At 41.8% G+C, this 17,410-nt stretch overlaps 2 protein-coding genes across 3 annotated transcripts; both read left to right on the top strand.

Moving 5' to 3' along the window:
* The first annotated feature begins 827 nt into the window (after positions 1-827).
* Positions 828-2,362, top strand: LOC129360569 (fibroblast growth factor-binding protein 2-like). Of its 2 annotated transcripts, none has more exons than XM_055030890.1 (2): positions 828-1,579; positions 1,687-2,362. In XM_055030890.1, exon 1 carries the CDS (start codon positions 900-902, stop codon positions 1,569-1,571), a length of 672 nt encoding a protein of 223 aa, XP_054886865.1. In that variant the 5' UTR covers positions 828-899; the 3' UTR covers positions 1,572-1,579; positions 1,687-2,362. The 2 variants fall into 2 exon arrangements, with proteins under 2 accessions (XP_054886865.1, XP_054886864.1); XM_055030889.1 differs by having other exon boundaries at positions 829-1,579; positions 1,730-2,362.
* Positions 2,363-3,573: 1,211 nt separating this feature from the next.
* On the top strand, positions 3,574-5,031 carry LOC129360671 (fibroblast growth factor-binding protein 1-like). Its single transcript, XM_055031003.1, has 2 exons — positions 3,574-3,639; positions 4,181-5,031. Exon 2 carries the CDS (start codon positions 4,200-4,202, stop codon positions 4,806-4,808), a length of 609 nt encoding a protein of 202 aa, XP_054886978.1. The 5' UTR covers positions 3,574-3,639; positions 4,181-4,199; the 3' UTR covers positions 4,809-5,031.
* Positions 5,032-17,410: the final 12,379 nt, after the last annotated feature.

Below are 17,410 nucleotides of genomic sequence, written 5' to 3'. Positions count from 1 at the left end.
TCGTACTTGGTAATTACAGTTAAAGTAGGTTGTAAACTTTGCCCTTTTGGGATGTTATTAGTTCAAACACTGGGTTCCTTCACTTTGTTCTAAAACAACTTAATTTAACTTTGAAGATGATGAACACAAATCATTGCATTTCTGATCCAGTTAAAATACATTACATCAAATTTAGCTCTCTGTTTTGTTTAATTCTTGCAAAAAATTACAATTGTTTTGGTCAAAACATTAATCTCATATTAGACCCTGTGTGCCATGACCGTGTACTTCATCCTTCCCTCCTATTTTGTACATTTCCTTGTGCTTTCTTAATTGGCATGGCCATTACTGCCTCCTTTTTCAGTCTTATCCCTGCAATTGTGTACTCATGTTTCTCTGTGGCACTGTCCTGGGTTTATGTTTAGAGGGAAATGATAGGTTACCCTGCACAGTTATGAGCCTTAACTGCCACTTAAAGTAAACAAGAGAGGTTCAGCTTTCTTGTTTCTATCAGATTTCACATTTCTACTTAAAATCTATCAAATTGGAAACTGTGACAATATGTGGTTATGAGTGCATTAGGGCGCATTAATCCAGTGTGAAACTGACCTATAAAGTTTTAAAGTCAGTAAATGTTGGAAAAAAAAAAAAAAAAGATTTCTTCATCTCGGTCAGTTGTTTCTTTTATGTGAAACAATCAAACATGAGAATCCATGTTGCTTCTTAGTGGGCTTTACATATATTTCAGCAGGAACTAACGTGGCTTTCCCCTCCTCCACCCATATAACCACTTTTTCTTAGTCTGACTCATTTTTTGTTCCCTAAACTTACTGTGTGTCTGCTTGGCCAATAAATACCCAGAGGAAGCCTCAGCTCAGGCAGTTCCACTCTCATCCTGCTCTCGGCAGCTATCTGGCACCATGTGGACCCAAGCCACTGCTCTGCTGCTGGCCTGCTGCCTTTGGCCAGCTGAGGCACAGGACGAAAGGAGACAAAGCATCTGGGACGATCCCATCAAGTTCCAAACCAAGGCTAAGGACAAGTGCACCATGATCCTTACAGGCCAAGGAGAAAACATAAAGCTGAGGCTGTCATGCCAGGGCAACAGACGTGCCTACTGGTGTGAGTATGTGGGGAAACCTTACACCTGCAGTGCTTTCAACAAAAACCCCAGGCACTACTTCGTCCAGATGATGTGGGTCCTCAGGAAGCAAGCACACGCCTGTCAGGGTCCAAGGGAGATCAAACCTCACATGTGCAGGAAGGCGACTGATGAATCTCAGATGATCTTCTCGGCCGGTCCTTTCCTAAGGTCTCGGCCAGCAGCGCAGCCATCAAAGCAGCCATCAAAGCAGCCATCAAAGCAGCCTGGAAAACCCCAAAGTTCATCTGCACATGGAAGACCTAATTTGACAATGAAGACACCTTTTAAAACAGCTCGGGCTTCAGGGATAGTTAAAACCACACAGAGAGCCAAATCACAGCCGACGGCAGCTCCGACAGAGAACGCCCGGAGGACAATGGCTCGGCAGTACTGCTGGAGGTCCCTGCAGGGCGTCTGTTCCTTTGTAATTGGTTGGTTTCGGAATTAACAAAAAAGGTGAGCAGCAGAAATTCAGGATTTATATCTTTTTAAGCTATAAACCTTTATTACACAAGTATAATCCTGTGTAATCTTGTTTGCTTAAATGTTTTTTCTTTCAACAGTGATTCATACTGATCAGGATTGTATATCTTCCTCTGCATACAGATTGTGCTGAATTGGTGACTGAAACCACCAGATGAGGAAAAATCCAGGCCAGCTATTTGTTTTGAAACATCTTTAGCGCCCTCTTACGGAATTATCTTGGTACTACAGTGGCTGTTACATTTTTATTTCTCTAATTTTAGATGCTACATTTTTTTTGGAAACCTTGAGCAGCTTCTTTTATGTTTTGCATGAAGTAGACCTGTATGAATTAGAACTGCTTTAACCTGTGAAAAGATAGGATAGATGTTTGTGTTTTTTTGTGATATTTACTATAATTAGCTTGAATATTGTTTTGCAGCGATCAGAATTTATGTTTGAAAAAAAACTCTCTCTCTACTGGTATTTTTTGAAAAATATATATGGACTGTGAATATGCTTTTAAATGTCAAATAAACACCATAAGTTAAACAATTCTTGTCCATCTGCTTTATTTTCAGTGGTACCATGTGAAATTTTGAACTGGAAAAAAAATTGTAAATATAATAGGACAGGTTGTGAAGGGAGGGGAAATTTTTTTATACAACAAGTATATGATGCATCATGAAGCTTACAGATATCTCAGTGTTTTTTTTTTCTTACTTAATAAGCAGGACACTGTTTCTTTCACACCTATGAACATTTTTATTGACAAGAGTGAGCATTCATTTCTGAAATAAATGTCTCAAAGACTAAAGAAAGCCTCCATTGTCCTTGTTTTTGTACTTCGATACCTCGGTACTGTAATTGTTAGCCATTTTATCTTTGATGCAGATGCAGCTTGGGCTAAATCATTTAAATGACAACGGTATATGTATTTTTATTGGAAATGCAGAACTTTAACATTCACTGTTGCTCAACGTAAAAGATAAGGCTAGACTAAATGGATTCATTGTGATGAAATCTTAATTCATAGGAATAAAAAGAATAAAATCAAGGTCATCCTATAAATTATGTCTACATATTGGTGGCTTCTGATCACATACACATGGTATTCAATGGCAAGATAAAAAGCTACAAATATTAATCTCTTTTTTTTGTGTCATATTAACAACTTGACCTGATTTTCTGATTTTTATTAGTAAAAACAAATTAAAACTTTGCATTTCTCTTCTTCTACTTTGCAGTTACCTACCTTATGTTTATCTGTTGCATAAAATCCCATTAATATGCACTGAACTTTGTGGTTGCAATGTGACAAAATATGAAAAGGTTTTAATGACATTAATCCTCCTGCTTCATGATTCGTGAGTCAAACTATTGAAGTAAACTAAGAAAGAACAACCGTCATGATGTAAATGAATTAAACCTCACTTGTTAAATTTTTTTCTCATGTTGGGTCACCTTACACATTTTAAAATCATTTGAACTTCACCGAATCTCACAGAAGATCAAGTGAAGGACTCAAATGTCCCAGATGTCATCTTTTCTAAAAATTGCAGAATTTCTTGCTGTGTAGTTTAGATTTCTTGAAGCAGGAATCTCATTCTGAAACTGGAAAATTCTCTTAAATGTGATTCCTCGGCATAGGTAAAGTCAAATTTTTAACACATCCACATTATATATATACATTTACTCCCTTTCAGTCAGAGAGTGAGGCACAATGTATTACAATTCAGCTGACTTCTCTTTGTGTATGGGTCATAGTTTCTGATTTTAATACAAGTAAAGTTAATTTGTTTTATTTTGGGGCCAAAGTTAAGCTTCATTTATTTCTAAACACTTTTGAATTCAGTAAGTATATTCGCTTGGACGTTGTATTGAGTATATGCATATATGTCTGTGCATGTGCCTGTATTTGATACATCGTGTGTGTGTGTGGCTCTGGGTTTGAAGGGGAGGGCTGACTTTGCAGCAGCATTTGCAACCTGCAAGAAAAGACGAGAGCTCAAATGTGTCAGGACAGCAAACTGAACTTTCTCTGAAAACGCCAAGTAAGTTTGACCAATTTTTTCAGTAAGCCTGCTCTGTAGAGCCTTTAGTTGTGTTTTAACTACAATATGTTTAATTCATTTGATACATTAGCATAACACTTTGTATCAATTTTAAATGAATAACATTATGTTATTACAGACATGACTACATTTAAGAGTTTTAAAAATTAGCATCTTCATTTCTAACACTGATATTGCATTGTAAAGTTAGAATACCATTTTTGAGGAATAGTTATTTATAATTTTATATGTATTTAAATAAGTGGAAAAAGCTTCTTATTTTGCAAAATTGTTATGTATAGCTTAATGTAAACTGAACTCAAATTAAAGAAGTTCTGTTTTATGAACCTACAATATTTGTGTATATCTAATTTTGAAATCAGTTTCTCAAACTCAAATAGGAGTGAAATGCTATTTTCAAAAGTTTGATTATCCTCTCAATTCTTCCAGAATGTTAATCTAGTAGTGGCTTAAAACAGTTCTCATTGAAAAGTGCATTGTGAGTGGTATTGGGTCATATCTCTAATGGATTCTTTTGCAGGTGGTGTTCTGTGGATTTCATGGCTCTCCTCACCAACATAGCCATCCTGATGGTGCTCGCTTGTATTTCCCATCAGATGATGTTGGGCAGCTGTCAGAGGAGCCAAGGACGTAGAGGACGGGGGGACAGAGGACATCGCAAGGAAAGATCAGGACTGAGTCGGGTGAAACCTGTTGGAGACAAACTGGTCACAAAAGATGGTTCACATTGCACCTGGTCTGCAACAGAAAATGATCCATTGTTCCTCTTCGTCACTTGCAAAACAGGGGAAACCAGCTTCATCTGTAGATATACGGGCAGACCAGCTCTTTGTCCCCAATATACATCCAACACTTTACTCTACTGGAAGCAGATTACCAGGGCTCTGAAGAAGCAAAACAGCCTGTGTCATAATGAAAAGTTATTGGTGAGGGCAGGCGTGTGCAGACAAGCCCCCAGAGAGGCTCACTTCAGACTCGTAGTTGTGCAGAAGACGGTGACTGCCTCGCCTCACATTCCAGCAGCTCCAGACACAAACGCCAAATCCTGCCTGTCTAAGAACAAGAAACTGGCCAAAGAGTTCTGCAGTGATTCCTGGTCTAGTGTTTGCACATTTTTTTCCACCATGGTGAACAATTATGATTGCTGAGAGAGAAACAAGCTTGGCTTGTGTGATCACTTCAAAACATACTGTATTTAAGTGTATACTTCATGTAGCTAGTGGTCTTGTAAAGCGATTATAAGAGACTCAACTTGTAAAGTGATAGTCACTGCATACTGGAAATAAAATCACACTCTTTATTCTACTTGCATAAAAATATGTATTTATATGGTAGAAACTAAAATGTTATGTGAACATTAAAGTATTTCCAATTGAGATGATGAACAATTAAATCCATCCAAAATAAATCATAGCCATCCACACAAGCTAAGTTTCAACTTCATTATTTAATGGGGACTCTTAATGAAGCAGTTTTACTGGATATTAAAAGGCAATTCATATACTAAATAACAATAAATAATGGGTAATGAGAAATATGGGTCTTTGAGCAGTTTAAATCTTTCTTTGTAGCCTGTGAGCAGTTGTGGAAAATTATTGTTTTGAAAAATTATTGTAAGCATTCCCCAAGGATCAGTTCTTGGTGAAACGTTTTTTCAGGTTATGTATGAATTATTTGCCATTTACATATCCAATTAAACTGTGCCAGAGTTCACTTTTAGTGAACCAATACGTACTGTAGGTTTGTAGGCGGACCAGAGTTTGTGCATTAAACCTCCCCAAACAAACCTGACACTCTAGGCAAACAAACTAGAGTTTGGTGAAAGCATCCTAAATATCAGGGCAGTTATCAGATTAGCTTTTCCAACTGATCATCTTTTAGCTATTAATCTTTTTTTAAATGTTTGTTTCCGTTGGTTACATTAATTCAAATGTATTTAGGTGTGAAGCAGCCATGCCAGGTAATGTTATCTTATTTCATGCCAGGAATTGTAATATCAAGTTCAGTCAGAGGGCTTCAGGTTAATTTCTAGAGAGAAATTAAAATCTACATTAGAAAATAAACATCAGCTTTTATGAACTATTTTATTTTCAGGCTGCATATTTTTAGATTTGTCTTCTTTTGATTTAATGTTCCTACTAGTAATAATCTGCTCATACTTAAATCGTCAGCAGCATGCAGAGTGTGAATATCAGCATTCAGCAGTCAGACAGAGGTCATTAAAAAGAAGACTTTCAGAAACCATCGTGGCTTGAGGCCAGACTGGGCTTTTAGGAAGGAAATAATTTTATACTTTTCTCTTGATTTAGTCCTGAACTCCTGCTGAAACATAATGCAATCCCTGCAGCTGATATCCATTGAGTTCAGAATCTCAGCAGGCTCCTTTCTGCTCTTTGTTGTAGAAAAAAAAAAAAAAAAACATTTAGGCAATGTGGTCAAAGACAAAAGAAAATTAAAGCTGCAAGCAGCCTCGAACGGCCCTCGCAGCCAAGCGCCGCTCCGGCCTATTGCCACCGCGGGGTACGAGCAACCGCCGCCTCACGCCAGCCACCACAGAAGCTCTCACGCAGTTTTCAGCTCCTCCGCCCGCACCGCGGAAGCTGTTGCTCAGATTCCATCAACGCTGGCCACGTGCTAACACAGAAGTTGTTGTGCAGTTTCCGTGCCCGTCCACCAGGCGGTACGCACTGATGCGTTCGGAGGCGCTCCTTGACGATGCAAAAAATGTGGTGCAGATTCATTGGTTTAGCGAGGAAATATAGCTGGCGGATTAATGTAGGACGCGCAGTGGAGTCAAAATATATTTCAATGCTGTTGTTCTCTTTAGAGGTCAACAAAGGTCATACGTATCCAATTTGGCGTCAGTCGAATGATCCACATGTCATATACAGCCGATCATATGCACATGGCGAAGTACTACAGTTCGTCATTTTTCATCATTTTCAGCTGTGTTTCTAAAGCACTCTATTTCATTGTTGGAGTAATACTTACTCAGAGTGTCGAATTACTGAAATGGTTTGTAAGAAGTAAGAAAACGCTACATTTACTGCATGATTTAATTCAACAAAAATTATCTGAGACATTTATATCCTTTTAGAAATCTCACGGCAACGCTCTCACAAAGTTTTCACGCTCATCCGCCCGTGGATTGGTGGAGGAACACTGACACCTACTGGCGAAATATTGATATTGTTCTTCATCCTGTTTATCTGCTGTTTCATTTGTGGAGCAATACTGACCCCAAGTGGCGAATTACTGAAATGATTTATAAACGCCAAAAATGGGGTCAAAATCTGAACTTCAATCTAAAATGGCCGACTTCCTGTGGGGTTTAGACCATGGCTCCAAGAGACTTTTTTGTAAGTCCTGACATGGTACACATGTGTACAAAGTTTTGTAATTGTAGGTTAAAGCATGGCTTGGGGCTGATCATTTAAAAGTTTCTAGGGGGCGCTATAGAGAAATTATGCCACGCCCACCAAATATTCTGATGGATTCCTGTCAGGGAGTGGATGAGGATCCATCCTTGTGAGTGTGGAGCAGCTGGGCCTAAAAATGTGGAATTGAGAGCCAAATGTATGGCGATGGCGTTACAGGTCACTTCTCCACGCCGCCACGCCCACCTGCTCCATCGTAGCTGGTAGGGATTAGAATCCTCAATACACCAACATGTCTTCTGTGTCTGGGCACAGTTTCATGTTGATGAGGTCAAAGGGGTGAGATAGCGACCGTTAACAGTAAAACATTACACTTCCTGTTCTCAGGGGGCGTGGCTTAAGTGATGTCATCATTCGACCATAGGGTATTGTAGGACACCCGATGATGATCAATCACAGTAACTTTGGTGCCTCTGTGAGTTTCTGTGTAGGAATTATAGCAGTTTATGTTTTTATGGCGTGTAGGTGAACTTTGACCCCTGCTAACCCCCCTTCAGCATTCTCAAAAACTCACCGTTTTGATAACTTTAGATGGGACATGCCTTATGAACAGACTGACCGAGTTTGAAGCCGATCAATGGAAATCCCTAGGAGGAGTTCGATCAAATACGGAGGCTGTAAACGGCAAAAATGGGGTCAAAATCTGAACTTCAATCTAAAATGGCCGACTTCCTGTGGGGTTTAGACCATGGCTCCAAGAGACTTTTTTATAAGTCCTGACAAGGTACACATGTGTACAACGTTTCGTAATTGTAGGTTAAAGCATGGCTTGGGGCTGATCATTTAAAATTTTCTAGGGGGCGCTATAGAGAAATTAGGCCACGCCCACCAAATATTGTGATGGATTCCTGTCGGGGAGTGGATGAAGATCCATCCTTGTGAGTTTGGAGCAGCTGGGACCGAAACTGTGGAATTGAGAGCAAAACGTATGGCGATGGCGTTACAGGTCACTTCGCCACGCTGCCACGCCCACCTGCTCCATCTAAGCTGGTCGGGGTTGGAATCCTCAATACACCAACATGTCTTCTGTGTCTGGGCACAGTTTCATGTTGATGAGGTCAAAGGGGTCAGATAGCGACAGTTCACAGTAAAACATTACACTTCCTGTTCTCAGGGGGCGTGGCCAAAGTGATGTCATCATTCGACCATAGGGTATTGTAGGACACCCGATGATGATCAATCACAGTAACTTTGGTGCCTCTGTGAGTTTCTGTGTAGGAGATATAGCAGTTTATTTTTTTACGGCGAGTAGGTGAACTTTGACCCCTGCTAACCCCCCTTCAGCATACTCAAAAACTCACCGTTTTGATAACTTTAGATGGGACATGCCTTATGAACAGACTGACCGAGTTTGAAGCCGATCAATCGAAATCCCTAGGAGGAGTTCGATCAAATACGGAGGCTGTAAACGGCAAAAATGGCCTCAAAATTGGACCTTCAATCCAAAATGGCTGACTTCCTGTGATACTTGCACTATGACATTAATTGTAAATTTTGAGCGTCCTGGGGAGCTCTACAAGTGTACCAAATTTCATGTCTCTAGGATAAAGTAAGTGAATAGCAATGGGTCCTTTGAAAATTTCTAGGTGGCGCTATTGAGCCATTTCTTGTGGGATTTTTGTGATGACCTTAAAAATCAAAATTTTTAAACAGGCTTAAGGCCTCCGCCAAGTTTGGTGAGTTTTCCAATATGATAAGGCCCCCAAAAAGCCCCCCAAAGAGGTGGGAAGAAAAATAATAATAATATTAAAGCTGCAAGCAGCCTCGAACGGCCCTCGCAGCCAAGCGCCGCTCCGGCCTATTGTCCACCGCAGGGTACGAGCAACCGCCGCCTCACGCCAGCCACCACAGAAGCTCTCACGCAGTTTTCAGCTCCTCCGCCCGCACCGCAGAAGCTGTTGCTCAGTTTCCATCAACGCTGGCCACGTGCTAAGACAGAAGTTTTTGCGCAGTTTCCGCGCCCGTCCACCAGGCGGTACGCACTGATGCGTTCGGAGTCGCTCCTTGACGATGCAAAAAATGTGGTGCAGATTCATTGGTTTAGCGAGGAAATATAGCTGGCGGATTAATGTAGGACGCGCAGTGGAGTCAAAATATATTTCAATGCTGTTGTTCTTTTTAGAGGTCAACAAAGGTCATACGTATCCAATTTGGCGTCAGTCGGATGATCCACGTGTCATTTACAGCCGATCGTATGCACATGGCGAAGTACTACAGTTCGTCATTTTTCATCATTTTCAGCTGTGTTTCTAAAGCACTCTATTTCATTGTTGGAGTAATACTTACTCAAAGTGGCGAATTACTGAAATGGTTTGGAAGAAGTAAGAAAACGCTACATTTACTGCATGATTTAATTCAACAAAAATTATCTGAGACATTTCTATCCTTTTAGAAATTTCATGGCAACGCTCTCACAAAGTTTTCGCGCCGATCCGCCCATGGATCTGTTTATCATCGGTGGAGGAACACTGACACCTACTGGCAAAATACTGATATTGTTCTTCATCCTGTTTATCTGCTGTTTCATTTGTGGAGCAATACTGACCCCAAGTGGCGAATTACTGAAATGGTTTATAAACACCAAAAATAGGATCAAAATCTGAACTTCAATCTAAAATGGCCGACTTCCTCTGGGGTTTAGACCATGGCTCCAAGAGACTTTTTTGTAAGTCCTGACATGGTACACACGTGTACAAAGTTTCGTAATTGTAGGCTAAAGCATGGCTTGGGGCTGATCATTTAAAATTTTCTAGGGGGCGCTATAGAGAAATTAGGCCACACCCTACAAATATTGTGATGGATTCCTGTCGGGGAGTGGATGAAGATCCATCCTTGTGAGTTTGGAGCAGCTGCGCCCAAAAATGTGGAATTGAGAGCCAAACGTATGGCGATGGCATTACAGGTCACTTCGCCACGCCGCCACGCCCAGCTGCTCCATCGAAGCTGGTCGGGGTTGGAATCCTCAACACACCAACATGTCTTCTGTGTCTGGGCACAGTTTCATGTTGATGAGGTCAAAGGGGTCAGATAGCGACAGTTCACAGTAAAACATGACACTTCCTTTTCTCAGGGGGCGTGGCCTAAGTGATGTCATCATTCGACCATAGGGTATTGTAGGACACCCGATGATGATCAATCACAGTAACTTTGGTGCCTCTGTGAGTTTCTGTGTAGGAAATATAGCAGTTTATGTTTTTATGGCGTGTAGGTGAACTTTGACCCCTGCTAACCCCCTTTCAGCATTCTCAAAAACTCACCGTTTTGATAACTTCAGATGGGACATGCCTTATTAACGGACTGACCGAGTTTGAAGACGATCAATCAAAATCCCTAGGAGGAGTTCGATCAAATACGGAGGCTGTAAACGGCAAAAATGGGGTCAAAATCTGAACTTCAATCTAAAATGGCCGACTTCCTGTGGGGTTTAGACCATGGCTCCAAGAGACTTTTTTGTAAGTCCTGACAAGGTACACATGTGTACAACGTTTCGTAATTGTAGGTTAAAGCATGGCTTGGGGCTGATCATTTAAAATTTTCTAGGGGGCGCTATAGAGAAATTAGGCCACGCCCACCAAATATTGTGATGGATTCCTGTCGGGGAGTTTATGGCGATCCATCCTTGTGAGTTTGGAGCAGTTGGGCCCGAAAATGTGGAATTGAGAGCCAAACGTATGGCGATGGCGTTAGAGGTCACTTCGCCACGCCGCCACGCCCACCTACTCCATCGTAGCTGGTCGGGATTAGAATCCTCAATACACCAACATGTCTTCTGTGTCTGGGCACAGTTTCATGTTGATGAGGTCAAAGGGGTCAGATAGCGACCATCCACAGTAAAACATTACACTTCCTGTTCTCATGGGGCGTGGCCTAAGTGATGTCATCATTCGACCATAGGGTATTGTAGAACACCCGATGATGATCAATCACAGAAACTTTGGTGCCTCTGTGAGTTTCTGTGTAGGAGATATAGCAGTTTATTTTTTTATGGCGAGTAGGTGATCTTTGACCCCTGCCAACCCCCCTTCAGCATACTCAAAAACTCACAGTTTTGATAACTTTAGATGGGACATGCCTTATGAACAGACTGACCGAGTTTGAAGCCGATCAATCGAAATCCCTAGGAGGAGTTCGATCAAATACGAAGGCTGTAAACGGCAAAAATGGGGTCAAAATTGGACCTTCAATCCAAAATGGCTGACTTCCTGTGATACTTGCACTATGACATTAATTGTAAATTTTGAGCATCTTGGGGAGCTCTACAAGTGTACCAAATTTCATGTCTCTAGGATAAAGTAAGTGAATAGCAAAGGGTCCTTTGAAAATTTCTAGGTGGCGCTATTTAGCCATTTCTTATGGGATTTTTGCAATGACCTTAAAATACAAAATTTTGAAACTCCCTTTACGCGTCCGCCAAGTTTGGTGAGTTTTTGAAAATGATAAAGCCCCCAAAAAGGCCCCTCTTTAGGGGGGCAGAATAATAATAAGAAACAGTAGGAAAACAATAGGCCTTCGCAGCGCTTAGCTGCTCGGGCCTAATTAAAGCTGCAAGCAGCCTCGAACGGCCCTCGCAGCCAAGCGCCGCTCCGGCCTATTGTCCACCGCGGGGTACGAGCAACCGCCGCCTCACGCCAGCCACCACAGAAGCTCTCACGCAGTTTTCAGCTCCTCCGCCCGCACCGCGGAAGCTGTTGCTCAGTTTTCATCAAAGCTGCGCACGTGCTAAGACAGAAGTTGTTGCGCAGTTTCCGCGCCCGTCCACCAGGCGGTACGCATCTATGCGTTCGGCGGCTATCCTTGACGATGCAAAAAAATGTGGTATAGATTCATTGCTTTAGCGAGGAAATATAGCTGGCGGATTAATGTAGGACGCGCAGTGGAGTCAAAATATATTTCAATGCTGTTGTTCTCTTTAGAGGTCAACAAAGGTCATACGTATCCAATTTGGCGTCAGTCGGATGATCCACGTGTCATTTACAGCCAATCATATGCACATAGCGAAGTACTACAGTTCGTCATTTTTCATCATTTTCAGCTGTGTTTCTAAACCACTCTATTTCATTGTTGGAGTAATACTTACTCAGAGTGGCGAATTACTGAAATGGTTTGTAAGAAGTAAGAAAACGCTACATTTACTGCATGATTTAATTCAACAAAATTATCTGAGACATTTCTATCCTTTTAGAAATGTCATGGCAACACACTCACAAAGTTTTCACGCCCATCCGCCCGTGGATCTGTTTATCATCGGTGGAGGAACACTGACACCTACTGGCGAAATACTGATATTGTTCTTCATCCTGATTATCTGCTGTTTCATTTGTGGAGCAATACTGACCCCAAGTGGCGAATTACTGAAATGGTTTATAAACGGCAAAAATGGGATCAAAATCTGAACTTCAATCTAAAATGGCCGACTTCCTCTGGGGTTTAGACCATGGCTCCAAGAGACTTTTTTGTAAGTCCTGACATGGTACACATGTGTACAAAGTTTCGTAATTGTAGGTTAAAGCATGGCTTGGGGCTGATCATTTTAAATTTTCTAGGGGGCGCTATAGAGAAATTGGGCCACACCCTACAAATATTGTGATGGATTCCTGTCGGGGAGTGGATGAAGATCCATCCTTGTGAGTTTGGAGCAGCTGCGCCCAAAAATGTGGAATTGAGAGCCAAACGTATGGCGATGGCGTTACAGGACACTTCGCCACGCCGCCACGCCCACCTGCTCCATCGTAGCTGGTCGGGATTAGAATCCTCAACACACCAACATGGCTTCTGTGTCTGGGCACAGTTTCATGTTGATGAGGTCAAAGGGGTCAGATAGCGACCTTTCACAGTAAAACATTACACTTCCTGTTCTCAGGGGGCGTGGCCTAAGTGATGTCATCATTCGACCATACGGTATTGTAGGACACCCGATGATGATCAATCACAGTAACTTTGGTGCCTCTGTGAGTTTCTGTGTAGGAAATATAGCAGTTTATGTTTTTATGGCGAGTAGGTGAACTTTGACCCCTGCTAACCCTCCTTCAGCATTCTCAAAAACTCACCGTTTTGATAACTTTAGATGGGACATGCCTTATGAACAGACTGACCGAGTTTGAAGCCGATCAATCGAAATCCCTAGGAGGAGTTCGATCAAATACGGAGGCTGTAAACGGCAAAAATGGGGTCAAAATCTGAACTTCAATCTAAAATGGCCGACTTCCTGTGGGGATTAGACCATGGCTCCAAGAGACTTTTTTGTAAGTCCTGACAAGGTACACATGTCTACAACGTTTCGTAATTGTAGGTTAAAGCATGGCTTGGGGCTGATCATTTAAATTTTTCTAGGGGGCGCTATAGAGAAATTAGGCCACGCCCCACAAATATTGTGATGGATTCCTGTCGGGGAGGTGATGTCGATCCATCCTTGTTAGTTTGCAGCAGCTGGGCCCGAAAATGTGGAATTGAGAGCCAAACGTATGGCGATGGCGTTAGAGGTCACTTCGCCACGCCGCCACGCCCACCTGCTCCATCGAATGTGGTCGGGGTTGGAATCCTCAATACACCAACATGTTTTCTGTGTCTGGGCACAGTTTCATGTTGATGAGGTCAAAGGGGTCAGATAGCGACCGTCCACAGTAAAACATTACACTTCCTGTTCTCAGGGGGCGTGGCCTAAGTGATGTCATCACTTGACCATAGGATATTGTAGGAGACCCGATGATGATCAATCACAGTAACTTTGGTGCCTCTGTGAGTTTCTGTGTAGGAGATATAGCAGTTTATTTTTTTATGGCGAGTAGGTGAACTTTGACCCCTGCTTACCCCCATCAGCATACTCAAAAACTCACAGTTTTGATAACTTTAGATGGGACATGCCTTATGAACAGACTGACCGAGTTTGAAGCCGATCAATGGAAATCCCTAGGAGGAGTTCGATCAAATACGAAGGCTGTAAATGGCAAAAATGGGGTGAAAATTTGACATTCAATCCAAAATGGCTGACTTCCTGTGATACTTGCACTATGACATTAATTGTAAATTTTGAGCATCTTGGGGAGCTCTACAAGTGTACCAAATTTCATGTCTCTACGATGAAGTAAGTGAATAGCAAAGGGTCCTTTGAAAATTTCAAGGTGGCGCTATTGAGCCATTTCTTTTGCAATTGTTGCGTCGACTTTAAAATACGTAAATTTGAAACAGGCTTAAGGCCTCCGCCAAGTTTGGTGAGTTTTTGAATATGATAAAGCCCCCAAAAGACCAATTCATTTGGAGGGAGAATAATAATAATAATAATTAAAGCTGCAAGCAGCCTCGATCGGCCCTCGCAGCCAAGCGCCGCTCCGGCCTATTGCCACCGCGGGGTACGAGCAACCGCCGCCTCACGCCAGCCACCACTTAAGCTCTCACGCAATTTTCAGCGCCTCCGCCCGCACCGCGGAAGCTGTTGCTCAGTTTCCATCAACGCTGCGCACGTGCTAAGACAGAAGTTGTTGCGCAGTTTCCGCGCCCGTCCACCAGGCGGTACGCATCTATGCGTTCGGCGGCTATCCTTCAAGATGCAAAAAAATGTGGTATAGATTCATTGGTTTAGCGAGGAAATACAGCTGGCGGATTAATGTAGGGGCGCAGTGGAGTCAAAATACATTTCAATGCTGTTTTGCTCTTTAGAGGTCAACAAAGGTCATACGTTTTCAATTTGGCGCCAGTCCGATGATCCACGTGTCATTTAGAGCCGATCATATGCACGTGGCGAAGTAATGCATTTCGTCATTTCTACACCCCAATGCGGTTCGGTCAGCAGCCAGCATTCATAGAGTTCATCATGTTATCGTTTTTAGTCAGTATTCACATGATGAAACCCATATAAATTATAGAATAACAGTAAAACATACAGCAGAAAAAACATGTGACTGCCTCTTAAAAGTGGGCGGGGCTACAGTGAGGTCATCAAGTGACCATGGAAATGTGTTCAGGGCTGTTCTCTAGAAAGACAGAGGAAGTGTGATGATGCAGCTGTGATCTTGCATTTGGAAGTCATTTAATGTTGACGTTTCATGGTAAATAGTGAAAGTTTTACACTAAGCCACACCCACATGCTTGATGTTAACTACAACTGAGATGTAAATGCAGTGCAACTTTAACGTTATCGTGAAATGAGTCAGGAAAATGGTGAAGGTTAAGATGTATCAGTTTAATAAACCGCACTGTTCAGTAATAAACCAAGGGCAATGCACAATAACAGAGCACAGTTAACTTTCAGCACTTTAGAACAATAGCACAGGCTCAATCCCAGCCATTAATTAGGTATTAATCACAGGAAGTGCTGCAACTAAATATTACAACCCCAATGGATCTGTAAAAAGATACTTAGCATTTTCTCAGAGCTCTTTCAAACGACATTTTAAACATCTTCTATACATAATAACAAACTCTCAATGTATGAAACTGGATGTATCAAACACACTATTCAGTTTATTGAATTAGTAAAGCGCTTCGTTAGCATTAAAAACGTTGCAGGCCTCAGGCATTGGGTTAGCATCCTCCTCAGAATAACTGTTCCAAACATGACGGCTTCCAGAACCAGCAGGAAGGAATAAATTACTCACCGCACCGCGAGTTACGACTGTTTAAACGAACAGCAATGGGCTCTTTGCACCTGCCGCGCTGACGTCACAACTGTATACCCGAATGCGGCTCTTTTTTCCACTTTCAGAAACTATTACTGCTATAAAAGACAAAGTCGTACTTAAGACACAAATAAAACAATACTATGTACTTTGTTTAAGTTTTCATGTTTTTCCAAGCCATCCTCAATTAAGACAGCTTGTAAATATTCGTTGCTACAAGTTAAAGCTACCACTTGAAGCTAACGCCGTACACACCGCTCTAAACACTGTCTTAATGAGCCATTCACAACAAGCATGCAAAAGTAATAAAACGAAATAACACAGAAATCTTAAGCAACACGGCCATATTTTTCTAAAAGTAATAACTCTGAATCTGAACAGTCAGCTGAACTAGAACTCCGATACCAGAGTAAGCTCTGTGCTCGTTTTTCTTCGTCATACTTCAAGCAAAAAGTCTGAACTGTAATCTGCCCCCCCACCCCCTCTCCAGTTAACAATAAACACACGTAATATGCTTGAAAATAAGGCACAAACAGTGTCCGTTAGAATGGCTGAGAAATCTTTAGATAATTAAATAGCAGATTTTTACTAAAAGCTAGCAGGCTTGTGCTAGCAGTTTAAAGAAAATAAAACTCACCTTCATATCTGTGAATGTATAAAGAGGCGAACATCTTAAAACCTTTCTTTGCCTTACTTGTTGGGGTTTCGGATCGATGTACATTATTAATTTACCTTGGAAAAACATTTCAGCCGTTATTCCCGAACGTGTAAGCTGAAGTGCAAAGAGCCCATTAAACTTCTCCAACTCCGGTCCAACAGAGCCTTCTTGCTCCAAAGCGTGGTTCGTATTTGCAACTCCAAAATCCAAGCAAAATGTTGAGCGTAGTCCAGTTCTGTGGCTCCAAAAAGCAAACAAAATGTTCAGGAAAACTTTGCAGCTCCAGCTGTCGCCGGCTGACTGTTATTACGTAGCGTCGATCTGTTTTCTCATTGATGGAGTACCACTGCCTCCTGCTGTCGCAATACTGGTATTGCACTAGCAGTACCAGTATTTCTCCACAAGGTGCCAGTGGTACTCCATCAACACTGACCCCAGTGTGTTCTTACTTCGCTGTGTCATAAGTTTTGCTGAATGACTTTGTTTGTATTATTTCTAGCAAAAATGAATGAATGTTTGTACTTTAACCCACAAAATAAACATATATATATATATAAAAAGTTATAATAATGTATATTTAAATAATTAATAACAACATAACCTATGGGCTGCTGTTTTCTAGGGGGCGCTATAGAGAAATTAGGCCACGCCCTACAAATATTGTGATGGATTCCAGTCGGGGAGTGGATAAATATTCATCCTTGTGAGTTTGCAGCAGCTGAGCCCGAAAATGTGGTATTGAGAGCCAAACGTATTGCGATGGCGTTACAGGTAACTTCGCCACGCCGCCATGCCCACCTGCTCCATCGTAGCTGGTCGGGGTTGGAATCCTCAATACACCAACATGTCTTCGGTGTCTGGGCACAGTTTCATGTTGATGAGGTCAAAGGGGTCGGATAGCGAACGTTCACAGTAAAACATTACACTTCCTGTTCTCAGGGGGCGTGGCCTAAGTGATGTCATCATTCGACCATAGGGTAATGTAGGAGACCCGATGATGATCAATCACAGAAACTTTGGTGCCTCTGTGAGTTTCTGTGTAG

Source organism: Poeciliopsis prolifica, unplaced genomic scaffold (assembly GCF_027474105.1).
Source record: "Poeciliopsis prolifica strain line A6 unplaced genomic scaffold, Auburn_PproV2 SCAFFOLD006, whole genome shotgun sequence".
NCBI classification, from domain to species: Eukaryota; Metazoa; Chordata; class Actinopteri; order Cyprinodontiformes; family Poeciliidae; genus Poeciliopsis; species Poeciliopsis prolifica.
This window is presented reverse-complemented; position numbering and strand designations above follow the sequence as displayed.

Coding starts and splice junctions, on each gene's coding strand:
- LOC129360569 (XM_055030890.1), top strand. CDS start 900: ATGTGGACCCAAGCCACTGCTCTGCTGCTGGCCTGCTGCCTTTGGCCA.
- LOC129360671 (XM_055031003.1), top strand. CDS start 4,200: ATGGCTCTCCTCACCAACATAGCCATCCTGATGGTGCTCGCTTGTATT.